This window comes from Spea bombifrons, chromosome 2, assembly GCF_027358695.1.
Source record: "Spea bombifrons isolate aSpeBom1 chromosome 2, aSpeBom1.2.pri, whole genome shotgun sequence".
Lineage (NCBI taxonomy): Eukaryota > Metazoa > Chordata > Amphibia > Anura > Pelobatidae > Spea > Spea bombifrons.
The window spans coordinates 64931218-64947317 of record NC_071088.1 but is presented as its reverse complement, the minus strand read 5'-3'; the positions used below and the strand labels follow the sequence as shown (position 1 = coordinate 64947317).

At 37.9% G+C, this 16100-nt stretch overlaps 1 protein-coding gene across 1 annotated transcript; it reads left to right on the top strand.

Moving 5' to 3' along the window:
• Window positions 1-852: 852 nt before the first annotated feature.
• GJA9 (gap junction protein alpha 9) lies at window positions 853-2444 on the top strand. Its single transcript, XM_053454576.1, has one exon. It carries the CDS (start codon window positions 868-870, stop codon window positions 2428-2430), a length of 1563 nt encoding a protein of 520 aa, XP_053310551.1. The 5' UTR covers window positions 853-867; the 3' UTR covers window positions 2431-2444.
• Window positions 2445-16100: the final 13656 nt, after the last annotated feature.

The following is a 16100-nucleotide window of genomic DNA, read 5'->3' as shown; positions in this document are numbered from 1 at the left end:
GATTGCATTGTGTACTCCTAACTCTCTTTTTTATATACTTGACACTTTAGCCAATGGTAAATGGCTAAAATCAATCTCAAGGATTGGTTATTCTGTTATCCTAAATGAAGTAATGGAGGTCCAATTCTAAGTAAATAAACAACATTGTGTTATCCCAACTGTTTTTCTAAGCTTGACTCTATGGCAAGAAATGAAATGCCGAAGTATAGCTCAAGGACTGGCGTTTCGGTAAAATAAAAGTACTATCCTAACCGGGAGTTGTGTGTGATATAATATATAAACTTGATAATAGCTCCAGGTTGAGAAGAACCTGGGTAAGAAATCGAACTTTAATGCACAAACACAAAAGATAAGGAAGAGTTAGACTACCGGTAATTTAAAAATAGGATAATATACCATAAAATCACATGTCAAATGGCATTTCTAATTTTGTATCCAAATTAAAATGTCACATGCCACATTTATTTGTACATGAACCCCTTTATTTAAATCTCTTGGCATATTGAGATTTTATAGTCCAAAAGGACATAATATTCTACTGTAGATTTACAAGCTAAATGACATGTCTGACCATTTGATATCTTTTGTGTAATTCTAATGCTTTCCAGCCAATTTCCAATCATGAAGCTATGAAGAAATTTGTGGAACTTTACATTACAATTACCGGTAATATGATTTTATTTAGTATTATTGTTTACTTATTCCTTACCTTGTCTGTATGGTTACAAACGTGGATGGCGTACAACACATGATATTATATAAATAACTATTTATAAATACATTTTATACTTCTGCACTGATGAATATTACCCTTTTCTAAATTGTATGTTTCTTTATACTTTGCAGTGTTGAAATGGTGGACTAAAAATGGGAGACTGGAATTTCCTTGGGGTCATCCTGGAGGAAGTCCACATTCACTCCACCATTGTTGGAAAGATCTGGCTTACAATTCTGTTTGTATTCCGAATGCTTGTACTGGGAGTGGCAGCTGAAGAGGTCTGGAATGATGAACAGTCTCAGTTTGTATGCAACACAGACCAGCCAGGGTGTAAAAATGTCTGCTATGATCAGGCTTTTCCTATATCTCTGATTAGATATTGGGTCCTGCAGGTCATATTTGTGTCCTCCCCTTCTCTGGTTTACATGGGTCATGCCATCTATAGACTGAGAGCCCTAGAAAAAGAGAGACACAGTAAGAAAGCTCAGCTGAGAGGAGAACTTGAGAGTGTGGAATATGAGTTGACTGAGGACCGCAGGCGGTTGGAGCGTGAACTAAGACAATTGGAGCAAAGAAAACTTAACAAAGCTCCTCTACGGGGCTCACTCCTTTGCACATATGTGATACATATATTCACCAGATCTGCAGTTGAGGTTGGATTCATGTTTGGACAGCATATACTTTATGGAATACAGATGAAACCTCTATATAAGTGCCAAAGGGACCCTTGTCCTAATGTGGTTGACTGTTTTTTATCCAGACCTACCGAAAAAACAGTGTTCATGTTATTTATGCAATGCATAGCCGCTGCTTCTTTGTTTCTCAACATTTTAGAAATTGGCCATCTTGGGTTGAAAAGGGTCAGAAAAGCATTGCTGTTACGATACAATATTAAGGATGAATTTGATGATTTTTATGTAAGTAAGCCAAAGAAACATTCCATCATAACTCATACCTGTATAGGTACATCTTCTAGTCCACAAAAGACTCTCCCTTCAGCACCCAGTAATTATACACTTTTGATGGATAAACAGAATGATCCGGTTGTATATCCAATTTTGAATCCACCATGTGGGTTCCACCCAATTGGGGATGCACTCACTGAGAATGGTAATACGTGTGCTAATGATGAGCAAGAAACCAAATCTGTCAATGAGGTGAACTCTACAAACATAGTAGAGAGTCACTTCCACAATACAAGCTCCAACAATAATGAGAAAATCAATAAAGTGCATGACCCTGATCCTAAGGGAGCAAAAAAACATGCAGAACGAAGAAGTGGTTGCATAAGAAGTACTCGTTCAAGTATAGAAAGTACGCTTGGTCTACAAATGGGAACAATGACTGAAATGCCATCTGAGGACACAGAGGATTGTTCCATGCAAAATATTTCTTACTCAACAACTAATGCAGTCCATAAAACCAGACGGGTCAGTGCTCCCTGGAATTGCTCCAGAGGTGGATTTGTTCAGGATTCTGTAAGCTGCAGCAGAGGACGCTCAAGCTTCAGTGCTAGTAGATCATGGGCACTATCCAAGTCTGAACTTCAGGGAGCTGGCAGGCCAGTTACTCCGGACTCTGTAGGAGAGTTGAGTTCAGAATACAAAGAGAATAAGGCATATGATGGGCCTGTGACCTTCTCTCCATCTCGGCGGATGTCACTGGCAAGTAACGCCAGCAGCCGGCGTGTTACCACTGATCTGCAGATCTAACCGTTAGTTAACTTACCTGCCCATTACACCCAATTCCAGACACGTATAACACTGGTTTAAATATAATGGTTCAATTCAATGGCTTGTCTAAACTTTCATTGATTTCAATGGAGGTGAAAAATGCATGGGTTTGTAATTTAATGAGCTATCTAAAATCAAATTACCAGGGGTAAATCCACACAACATTAAAAAATACACAATCAAAGCCAGGGCCACCATCAGGGGGGTAGAACCATAACAACTGTAAGGGGCCCGGCTTTCCTTGGGGTCCACCTCAGCACTGGGGTCCAACACTCTGCACTGGACCAATAATTAGAGGGGATTGGAGGAGGAGCCCTCACTATGGTGAAGGAGGTCTCAGCCAATCAGGAGGGACTGAGTGTTCAGAAGCCTCTCCTGATTGGCCCAGTCCCTCCACACAGGGCCCAGTGTAAGCTGCACAGGACCAGGTATGAAACCCACTATGTGTGTATACGAGGAGGGGTGTTAATTGTCTGAGATAGCTCATGTCTGGTAATGACTGTATCTATATTATAATATAAATATATTATTAAATCTGAAGTCTGTATGATTCCCAGGGCTTCCTAATAACTTATATAATATAAAATAGATTTTATGTGTATGTGATGGTGTGTGCATATGTGAATCAGTGTGTATGTCAGATATATATATGATATGCCTGTGTGTGTAATCTCATGCGTTCCATACTGTGTCCATACTTCGATTATGTCTTTCTCCTCACGGCTTGCCTGTGCCATCTTTGTGCCCAAATGCCTTTTCAGTATCCCCAAATGCCTTCTCTGTGCCATTTTTGTGCCCAAACAGCTTGTCAGTGGTCCCAAATGGTTTGTATGCACCATCTTTGCCACCAAAAAATAAGTAGAAAATCCTGGGTCAACTTGGGATGGGGGGTCATCTAGGGAGGAAGAGGTATCTGGGAAAGGGGCCCAAATCATTTGTTTTGTAAAGAGTCCAAAACTTCTCATGGCAGCCTAGAAGAAAGCTGATAGAAACATTTTACATATATATATATATATATATATATATATATATATATAATTCAACAGAGCAGAAAATCAGTGCATGCCGTTTAGTCAGATTTAATAAATGACAGATCTAAGCTCAATTGCAGAGTTAAAGGTAAAACTAACACTCAACACAATATACTTAATCAAATTGAAGCAAATTACAAGAGGTTTTTCAGCAATGAAGATTGACAGGCAAACTCTGAGAAAAGGGTGAATGTGGAAAACTAATCTTAACTAATGTTACTCAGAAAAACTATTTCGAGACAATAACCCTTGCAATGCTGGCACCTTTTTAAATTGTGAACTATGATTTTTAATTAACCTATTTAATTTAGTTTGCTTTAATGCCCTATTTGTGTTATTTATTCAGAGGTCATTTCTTGCTGTTATTAATATAGTAATACTTCTGTTTTATTATTACTGTTAATAGTAATTATTAATATAAATTATACATATATTTGACACATAATTACTGCCAACATCTGCATGCACAACAGTTGCAACATACATATGATGATAATGTGTCAGATTTTTAAATATATCTGTAAAGGCTTTGTTGTATGAGTCTCAGTTTGGATCAAAGGGATCTGGACACATACCTATGACAAGTTTACCGTAGCAGGACCTATTTATTCAATTACTTTGATCTTAGTTACGTTTTCAAAAGGATTGGTTTGACCTGATTTGACAAGTAGTATTTTTTTTTTTCTGAAAATTGTGTTGAGAGGAAATACAATGTTAAATGCAACAACCCTGTAGGCAGGGCTGGTGCAAGGATTTTTGCCACCCTAGGCAAAACATAATTTTGCTTCCCCCTGGCCCCACCCCCACAAGCCCCTCCCCCTGAATGACCGCGGCTGCCTGCCTCCCATCAAGTGACCGTGGCTGCGCTTCTAATGAATGACTGCGGCCGGTGGTTCGCGGCTGCAGGCTCTGCCTATAGGTATAGTTAAGCAATTAGCGCATGTTAGCTCCTGACAGTCTAGAAATTAGCCGAGTAATTGAATTGGGCCCAATATATTTCACATCTCTTTCAGGTGGTTACCCAATTCACTAAATGGCAATACATTTTTAAGGATTTTTTTTCCTTTATTTTTTTTTTATTTATACTTCAGCATGTTACAATATTTTATATGACAGCAATGCTTTCTTGAAGTTTTATAATGATAACTTGGGTAACTACAAAACTTATATTATTGTTGGTATCTTTTTTTGTTTATATATTTTAAACCTCAGCCTGAAGAAAGCAGAAGTAAATGCTAGGTCAATTTAATAAAGTCGGTCTTTATTAATGGAAGCCTGTGAGCTATTTCGAGTATAGTAGAATTTCAAATGTCCCTTAAAATAAAATAAAAATATTGATGCAAAGAGATAAATAGCCATCTGGCTGCTCTTGAAAAGTGGTCAGTTGTATGAACTAAGGTTCTCAAGATACTGAAGAACTTATAGTGGAACTGTGTCCATGAATGGCTGAAATAGCCTTCACTGGTAGAGGTGTCGCTAGTCTACTGCGACAATTCGATGATGTCTTTCTCCTCAAACGGCTTGCTTGTGCCATCTTTGTGCCCAAATGGCTTGTCTGCACCATCTTTGCCACCAAAAATATGAGTAGATAATCCTGGTGGTGTGGATGGAGGGTCTAGTGGTATGACAATGCATGGTAACCGGTAAACAAAACAATTACTAATATTGTAGCGCTGGGAAAGCCATAATTTAATATGCTTGGTGAAACTATGGAGTTCTGTGACTGGGCATAACCCCTCTCAAGAGAGCATCGTGATAAATATTAATGTGGAGTAGGTGGTAGTAAAATAGATTTTTACGGTGGGTTTTATTTTATGGGTTTTATATGCAGTTAAGGTTGTGTTCAATAAAATATTTGCATTTAATTTAGAACAATGTCTCTTGTTGAGAAGATGATGCATCTCAGCAAGAAACCCCTTAACACACAATATAACTATCTTTAAAATATTTATAAAAAGCTACACTGTCATTTCCTTATCTCATCTGCTGAGATGATATAGTCTAGCAATCAATAAAGAATGTATTACTAATTGATAATCATAAGTGATCACCTAGTGACAACCAAAAATCTAAATAGTACTTCCCAACAATAGGCAGCTGCAACCCAAGAAAATACACTTTCCGACTGTCCAACACAGTCAGAGTGGATCTATCTGATATAGTCCAGTACCGATCTGCACCCCTGTCAAAACAAATACTTATTTTCTAACTAAATCCTTGTAAATTGTTCTTTAATTGTTACAAAGTCCAAAAAGTAGGATCATACTCTGACATGCCCAAGCCATACATCCAACCATTCTAAATGGCCATAACGTTTACAAGAAGAATAATATAATTTATTTAGACAATTGAAACATTTACCACTGTTTTGTACCTTTTATTGTGACTTTATGGTTGCAGAGCAAGATGATACACTCATTCCCAACAAATATTCTAATTTTGGGGCACATGGGAATTATGCCAAAGCGTAATGTATTTCATAACAGATTGTTGCACATTGTTTACTGCAAATATTCTAAAAACAGTGAAGCAGTGTGTTAAAAAGTGTGAGCAAAAATTGTTGTTTTTTTTTGCTGTGTCAGAATATCAAGTTTATTTCAGATCCTCTTTAATTCCTTAAAATCTTCATGATGTTCCATACTGTTATATATATATATATATATATATATATACGTATGCATTTACATATATATATATATATATACATATACTGTATATAAGGCTTACATTTACACTATACTTGAGACTCCATTCCTGGGGAGTGACTGCTGCTGATCGGTCAGAGACTCTGTTGCAGAAGACACAGAAATAATAAATACATTTTTCTATGCTGCAGTATGCGTGCCCCTGTGTGTAATGGAGTATGCCCTGTAGCTTCCAAAAAACATGCAATAACCTCCATTGGTATTTCTATAATCTGGAGATGCAGCTGAATATGTTGTGGTGATTTGTTGTGCACTTGCATATAATATTGACAAAACAAAAAAAACCTGTTATAATAAATGTAAAAATAATGCAAGACTTGCAATGTATTTCTTCTTCCCTATAATTGCCATAAAGATATGGGAATTCTATACATAAACTGTATTTCAAAACCTTAAGGCATTTATATTAATATATGTTAATGCTGTGACGTGCCAGGCACGTCATTGGTCGTTAACTGATCATTTTTCTGTGATGTGCATGGCAAGTCATTGGTCATTAAGGGGTTAATTATACATGATAAAAGATATGTTTTTTATACTATTAATAAATGCCCTCTCAAAGTGATCGTGTACAGGTCACTTTGAAATTTTCCAGGTAAGGTGAGCTGAAAATATGGGTTGCGCTGTAATGAGCATACCTGGAAATTCTCAGGGTTTGAGTCTCAGGGTTTTTGCCCCAATCTTAGGATGAAGGGGCAGATTCTTAGGACCACATTGTCTGAAACGGACTGCTTCATATTCTACACTTCTGTGACCATATATAAGACTCCCAGTTGGTGCCTTTTCTACAGTCTGTTATAGTTGATATCCCTCCTTAAACGCAGGTGACTTAATTAAGCATGTGTTTAAAGAATGACAAGTCAAGGTTTCCATGGAGACTGGTATTTAGCTTTTTAAATATTGTTTGCCTGAGATCCATTTATTTATTTATCTATAATTTTATTTCCACTATTTAAAAAAGTACTTGCTATTTCTCACTTTCAACCCCACTGCAACTGATCCTTGCATTGTTGATCACAGTACATGTGATCAGCATACAAGAGGAGGTCATTAGAGGTCCGGCAGATCATGTATAGACCTGCTGGGAACCCTTTCACTTAGATCTTTTTTTTCTGGCAGTGCCAGCACAAAAAGTTTTGACTACTATTTAACCTCTTCAGCCCCCTATGGACGTATCCAAAAAAACGCATCCCAAGAATCCCCTATGGACGTACCAGTACGTCCTGCCCTTCTTGCAGCGGCAGGGACACATCCCTGCCGCTGCATGGGAGATCAGGCTGTCGTTTGTCTCTATGCAGGGACTTGCATAGAGATCACAGTGTGTTTGGTGCAGGGGGGTTGCAGGGAGGAGAGTGAGAAACCATGTTTCTCACCCTCCTCCCATGCTGAAAAACGAAACAGAGAAAAAAAAGTTAGGGATCTTAATTTTTTTTTTAAAAAATCACTAAATGATACAATCAATAATAATTTAAAAAAACAATAAAGTGAGCTAAGTGATGTAATTGTGACATCACTGGCATTAATAACATGTTCAAGAGGTCCCTAAGAGGACCACTAACCATTTAAAAAATAAAATAAAAAATTATATTTATATATTAAAAAAATACAAAAAATAAAATAATAATAATAATAATAAAAAAATTACATCCCATTGCCCTAACACAACATCTACCCAGTATAACCCTCCTGCCCCCGTTCACAACCCCCAAACCCGTTAAGCCATAAGCATAACCATTCCATGAATAATGTACACCTTATAGTATGTTCCCTATAAGTGCTGCAAAGTATGGAAAATCTATATAAATTAGGTATTTCTGAAATCAGCAGCCTGATCTATTATGAATTTATGGTAATTAGTCAATGATCCATAGGACATAATAGTACATTGTAAGATCATAAACAGGTTAATCACTGTCTCATCCAAAGTGATGCACAAACACACAAAACACTCTCAGCCAAAATGGTGTTCACACGCACACACAGACATATACACCATTTGTAGGTTATTATTATTATCTTTTATTTATATGGCACCAACAATTTACGCAGCACTTATTACAAGGGGTATGACAAGACTAGAATTATTCAGTTCATTTAAGAACTTAATTATGCATCCTATTTATTATCTGTATTGTTTTGAAACAATTCATCATATTTAATATAATTATCCTGGCAATCACTTTACATACATGCAATATATCCTTGCCCCACAAGACCCTTTCACTACCACAGTTTTTCTATACGTTAAATAATGGAGCTACTTTGCCATTTTTGCCAAATGTTGGTTCAACAATTATTCCCCTTTTCTATAAATAGTGCATCCTTGTAAAATATACATTGTTTTTTTTCAAGGAGACACAGAGCTTTCTTTTGATACCATAGTTACATGATTAGCTGATTATTTAGTATGAGTAATTTAGTAAAAACTACAGAAAAATAGAAAAAAAAAACAAATCACAAACTTTGTTAAATTGACAAAAAAATACTCTCAAAATGTAACAATTCAGATACCCTGAATAGGCACATATTAAGGGGTGTACATTACGGTTCAAAAACTAATTTTTACATTTGGTATACTAATTGGTATACTAATTTTTACATTTGGTATACTGGGTTTGCAACTCCAATTAAGAAACCCCAAAAAACCACAAATGTATATATTTTTGTAAAGTAGAGAAACCAGATTATTTCATTAAAAGCATCTGGACACATTTTATGCAGCCATTTGGCCACCAATCACTGTCAAAGTAGAAAAAATTGTTATGGCAGAGAAATCCAGCCAAACTTGTTCAGCTGCATCTCCAGATTATGGAAATATCCTACATGGATAGTTTTGATTTTCATTCAGGGAGAGAATGTGAGAGATCATCTGATTATATGATCTCTATATTCTCCCTCAGGGGAGCAGGCAAACACATTTTACATAGTCTCAAACATAGATACACAATCGTTCTACAAACATGGAAAAACAGATAACACATATATATGCTACCACACTGAAACTTACACAGACTCATGCAAACACACACATGTACAAACACACAATTTTGCTAATATACAGACCCACACATACATTTTCCTGCTAGCACACTCATCACACACAGTTACACATACACAGCCATGTCAACATGCACATTAACTGTTACACAGATACATGCATACTCTCTCTCCTTCCCTGCTTGTCTCCATCACTCACTTTCTTACACTTTTAGGCTTCTTTTCAAGCAGCTGCACTTTCGCCACAGGGTCAAGTGACTCCGACGCATTTCCGCAAGTGGGATGGTCCAAGTCGGACTGGTCATTTCTGAACCTCTAGTTTTTGGCTAAGACCTCTTGATCTAACATTTCTCTACCTTTGCAATAAACAAGTATTAAGTAAGCTAAAGGTATTTAAAGTTTCTATCACATCTTTTCTTTCTCTTCTACAAGCTATACATATTACATTCCCATTTACCAATTTGAAAAATGGGGCCAGGGAATAACCTTTGGTTGCTGCTGTGTACACTCTCTACAGCTCTCTGTGAGGTAGATTTTCAGTGGATTTCTAATGACGTATACAATCTTGGTGGGCACGGTATATTGTCTTCTTGAAGATGTTTGATATTGACATATCATAGCAGAAACCATCTGTTTATACACAACATTATAATAACTGCATATAAAAAGGTGTTCTTTTACCATTTAATCATGTTTAAATGATCACTACTCACATATTTATCATGTCTACTATTCTAAAAAAAACTCAAAGTTTAAACAGGCCATTGAATCAAGTCCAAGATGAATACATCAATCAAGTAGTTTCAATCAGTGCCAAAGAACTGACACAGTAGATTCAAAGAGTGCCACCAGATTCAGTAGCATCATCGCACATTAAGGATACAAAAACAGTAACATTTAAGTTAACAATGACATGGAGACACTAAAGACATACTGGGACGAGGTTGAGGGGGAATGGGCAAAAAGAGGCCTCAGCTAGAGCAAATGAAAAATAAATATGTATTAACTTTTCACAGAGGTCATAAAGACATGGTGACTACGGCCTTTAAGTAATTTGTAAAGTCAGGCACTGATGTTGGATGAGCAGACCTGGCTCTCAATCTAAAGGCTCATCCTAAAGGTGTTTGCTGGGGTTAAGGTCAGGGCTCTGTGCAGGCACTTCAACACACCAAGACATTTTGGACAATGCTATGCTTCACGATTTGTGTGAACTGTATGGGGAAAGGCCATTTCTATTCCAGCATGACTGTGCCCCATGCACAAAGCAAGGTCCATAAAGACATGGTCGGATGACTTTGGTGTCAAAGAACTTGAGTCAGGTGTCCCAATACTTTTGGTCATATAGTGTATAATATGAGTTGAGTTTTGAAATGAAAAGCATATATAACAAGTAATGCCTCACATAACAATTAGGACTCACAGAAGCAAACATTTAAGAGGGCTTACTAGTTAAAATGCATTAAGCTATAAGGTGAACCGGAAAATACTAATTTTATTTGTTTTGTTGCTTTGTAGGTATCCTCTGTCTTGCAGTTGTCTTCACTCATAAAGAAGCATTAAAAGGAATCATGGCAACACCCGGGATGAATGTCACATAAAAACACCAGCTACGGTTTCAGCAAAAAGAACAAGGACTTATGTTTTAAAGACTGATAAAAGTTCCCATAAAAGCACTTATTTCAGACATACATTAAACTCATGGAAGAAGCTGAGAAAAACTAAAGGTTACTAAACGAAGGCAAAATATTAATATTTGATAACATCCCTTTCTTTTGTATCGTGAAAGTCTAGAAAAAGTGTTGGCTATTTCTTTCTCCTGAAAATTAAAATAGAAATACAAATAATAGACACCGATTTATACGTTGTCTAAGGGCTAAAAGTATCATTTGAAGTTTTTAAAATAATTTACACTCAGTGTTTAAATAACACAAACTGATGCCCAACTGTCTCAGATGTCAGAACACGCCATCGGTGAAGGTGTATATGGGTATTATTATGAATGAAAAGCAAAACAATTAACAAAGAAAAAGCGAAAAAATAAGGGTATATTAAAAAGTAACAATTTAAATCAAGATCCAAAAGCCTAAAGAAGCAGAAACCAAAATGTAGGTAAAACTTTTATTGCTCCATCGGAAAATCATGATATCAGGGATGTAAACGCATACATCATGTTTTAATGCGTTTCATTCATACTCACTGGACTTAATCATACAATTGTGTTATAATAACATACAAAATTACATTACTAATATAGTGCTAGCAGATTCCAATCTAGTCGGTGGTTGAGCAGGAAGTCAATCAATAGGAGAGGACTGCTTGGATGGGGGCGAGTTGATAGGGTCCTGATGATCTGTAGGGGTTGTTAGTTGTTCGGATGGCTTGATTAGGATGGTGGCAGAGAGTGTTAGGAAGAAAGGTTGTACGCTTCTCAAAACAGGTTTTCAGAAAGCTTTTGAAAGTGTGGCGGGGGAAGGGAATTCCACAGAACAGGACAGGTGAAATCCTGAATGCAGGAGTGGGAAGAGATAATGACAGTAAAAGGCTAGGTTTCCACTTGTTTTTGCTATAAACGCCCATAAAAACGCCAATTCAGCCACACGGCGTTTTTTTAGTGAAAAAACGCTGCAGCCAGATGTCAGCTGTTCTTCAATAGGAAATCGCACAATGCCATATCCACTTGGCGTTTTTCTGTTTGGCGTTTTTTCAGTCCTCTTTGGCGTTTTTTTGCTTTTTTGGGCTCTGTGGCAGTTTTTCAAAATCGCAGCATGTTGACACTCTGGAGTTTTTTGCAAGGAAATCTTGGAGTTTTTCTCCAATAGAAGTCTATGGGAGAGAAAAAACGCCATGAAAAAGCCATGTGGGTTTTTTGCTTTGGCGTTTTTTATGGCGTTTTTTTCCACAGTTACAATGCAGAGGATGGACCCAGTATCTGTGTGTCCTACGAGAAATAGGCTGGAAACAAACAGTTTCACACAAAACAAAGTTCATATTGAATTGTACACCATTGGGAACAAACATGCCATTACAAACAAACAAACCAACTGGATCCTGCGTGCCGAAAGCAACAGCAACCAATTTGCACCATCATTTGGGGCCAATCTTCCTCGAGGAGCAGACATTCGGAATAAAGCATGCCTTACAAACCACAGAAAAGAGACAAAAGGGTCCGCCGGGCCGTGTTTAAGTAGAACTCTACCAAGTAAATGACATCAGGAGGGGGCAGATACTTGCCATTTATCCCAATCCCTTTTAGCTGGGTGAAACTTCTAACTTGTAAAGGCTGGAAAAACTGCCTAAGGTCAAAAAAAGCAATTTCCACAGGAAGGCTAAAACGCCAGAAAAAACTCCAGAAAAAACGCCAAAACGCAGGTAAATGCAGTGGCAGTTTTCTTGGCGTTTTTCCTGGCGTTTTTCATCAAGAAAAAAACGCAGGACAAAATCCCAAGTGGAAACCTAGCCTGAGGCTTGGTTTCCATTGGGGTTTTTTTTGCTAAAAACGCCTATAAAAACGCCAATAGCGCCACCTGGCGTTTTTTTGTGAAAAACGCCTGCAGCCAGATGTTAGCTGTAATTCAATAGGAAATCGCAAAATGCCATTTCCACTTGGCGTTTTTCTGTTTGGCGTTTTTTCAGTCCTCTTTGGCGTTTTTCTGCTTTTTTGGGCTCTGTGGCAGTTTTTCAAAATCGCAGCATGTTGACACTGGCGTTTTTTGCAAGAAATCTTGGCTTTTTTTCTCCAATAGAAGTCTATGGGAGAGAAAAAACGCCATTAAAAAGCCATGTGGGTTTATTGCCTTGGCGTTTTTTATGGCGTTTTTTCCACAGTTACAATGCAGAGGATGGACCCAGTATCTGTGTGTCCTACGAGAAATAGGCTGAAAACAAACAGTTTCACACAAAACAAAGTCCTGGACTGGTTCATATTGAATTTTACACCATTTGGAACAAACATGCCATTACAAACAAACATACGCGACCGGATCCTGCGTGCCAAAAGCAACAGCAAACAATTTGCACCATCATTTGGGGCCAATCTTCCCAGAGGAGCAGACATTCGAAATAAAGCATGCCTTACAAACCACAGAAAAGAGACAAAAGTTGTATGTAAACTGTTTGAGGGTTTCCTAAGAGATGCTATTTTGGAGTATCTCAATGAAAATAAATGTATGACTCCATATCAGCATGGGTTTACAAGGGATCGGTCCTGTCAAACTAACCTGATCAGCTTTTATGAGGAGGTGAGCTCAAGACTGGATCGGGGAGAATCGCTGGATGTCATATATCTTGATTTTTCCAAAGCATTTGATACGGTGCCACATAAAAGGCTGGTACATAAAATGAGAATGCTTGGGCTGGGGGAGAATGTGTGTATGTGGGTAAGTAACTGGCTCAGTGATAGGAAACAGAGGGTGGTTATTAATGGTACATACTCTGAGTGGGTGACTGTTACTAGTGGGGTACCACAGGGGTCAGTTTTGGGTCCTATTCTTTTTAATATATTTATTAATGACCTTGTAGAGGGATTGTATAGTAAAGTATCAATCTTTGCAGACGATACTAAGCTCTGTAGCGTGGTTAACACAATAGAGGACAGTGCACGATTACAAATGGATCTGCATAGGTTGGAGGCTTGGGCTGGGATGTGGCAGATGAGGTTCAACACGGATAAATGTAAGGTTATGCACATGGGGAAGAAAAATCCAGGCTGGGAATATGTATTAAATGGGAAAACACTGGGGACGACTGACATGGAAAAGGACTTAGGAGTCTTGGTTAACAGTAAATTTACCTGTAGCGACCAGTGTCGGGCAGCTGCTGCTAAGGCAAATAAAATCATGGGGTGCATCAAAAGGGGCATGGATGCCCATGACAAGGAAATAATTCTACCATTGTACAAGTCACTAGTCAGACCACACATGGAATACTGTGTACAGTACTGGGCACCAGTGTACAAGAAAGATATAGTGGAACTGGAGAGGGTTCAAAGACGGGCAACCAGAGTAATAAGGGGAATGGAAGGACTGCAGTACCCAGAAAGATTATCAGAATTAGGGTTATTTAGTTTGGAGAAAAGACGGCTTAGGGGGGACTTAATAACTATGTATAAATATATAAGGGGGCAGTACAGAGATCACTCCCAGGACCTATTTATACCCAGGACTGTATCTATAACAAGGGGACATCCTCTACGGCTGGAGGAAAGAAGGTTTCTACACCAACACAGACGGGGGTTCTTTACAGTAAGAGCGGTGAGACTATGGAACTCTCTGCCAGAGGAAGTGGTAATGGTAAACTCAATAAAAGAGTTTAAAAGGAGCCTGGACGTGTTTCTTGAAAGCAATAATATTACAAGTTATGGATAGTAGATTAATAGGGACAGAACGTTGATCCAGGGATTTATTCTGATTGCCATATTTGGAGTCGGGAAGGAATTTTCCCCCTGGTATGGGGCAATTGGCATCTGCTTCATAAGGGTTTTTTGCCTTCCTCTGGATCAACACGGTAGGGACACAATATGTATATAGGTTGAACTTGATGGACTTTGGTCTTTTTTCAACCTTATGAACTATACTATGCTATGTTAAAAGGGTCTACCAAGTAAATGACATCAGGAGAGGGCAGATACTTGCCATTTATCCTAATCCCTTTTAGCTGGGTGAAACTTCTAACTTGTAAAGGCTGGAAAAACTGCTTAAGGTCAAAAAAAGCAATTTCCACAGAAAGGCTAAAACGCCAGAAAAAACTGCAGAAAAAACGCCAAAACGCAGGTAAATGCAGCGGCAGTTTTCTTGGCAGTTTTCCTGGCGTTTTTCATCAAGAAAAAAACGCCGGACAAAAACCCAAGTGGAAACCTAGCCTCAGAGAGACGCAGGTCACAAGAGGAATAAAGAGTACGGTTATGGGTGTATTTAGGAGGGTGCAGAATTGTTAAGGGCTCTGAGTTGTAATAGTCCAAGCAGGAAACAAAACGGTAATGCTGATAAATTAGCTCCTTATTTAATTAATTCTGACTAATTATAATGAACAGATATATTTTCAAATTGTGTTAGCTCCTAAAAATGTAACAATTTCATAAATGTTGCCATTATTTATACCAATATTGTTGTCTTAGACATGATACAAATAATTGCATTAGATATATATATATTCAAACATAATTATATATGAAATTTGAAAATGTAAAATGATAATTTTACATTATGTAGCCATAACATTATGACCACCTGCAAAGATGTTAGCAGCAGATTCTTTAAGTCCTGTAAGTGTCGAGGTGGGGCCTCCATGGATGCATTCTGGTGCCATCTGTTCTCCAGGGAAGCAACGCACCCGGCCATCCACATGATGTAAAAGAAATGTGATTCATCACACCAGGCCACCTACTTCCGTTGCTCTAGGATTCAGTTCTTATGTTAACGTGCCCAATGTAGGGCTTTCAGCAGTGGACAGGGGTCAACATGGACACCCTGACTGGTCTGCGTGTCTACGCAGCCCTGTATGCAACAAACTGCGATGAACTATGTGTTCTGACACCTTTCTTTCAGAACCAGCATTAACCAATTAGCTTGGCTGTTGGATTTGACCACACGGGCCAGCCTTCGCCCCCCCAAGTGCATCAACGTGACCTTTGCCACCCATTACCCTGTTGCTGCTTCACCGCTTTTCTTTCCTTGGACCACTTTTGATAGGTACTGACTCCTGAAGACCAGGAACACTCCACAATAGCTACAGTTCTGGAGATGATCCGATATAATAAATATAGAAATGGATCATAAATATTTTAAAAAGGGATATTATTAAAACAATTAAATATGAGAATAAATAATTAAGAACATACTTAGTTAACGAGGAAGTTATTATAACAAAACACATATAAATAAAAGCGCACACACCTATATTGACATAATTAGTCATAATT

Excerpts from the sequence above, each read along its gene's own strand:
- GJA9 (XM_053454576.1), top strand. The coding sequence starts at position 868 with ATGGGAGACTGGAATTTCCTTGGGGTCATCCTGGAGGAAGTCCACATT.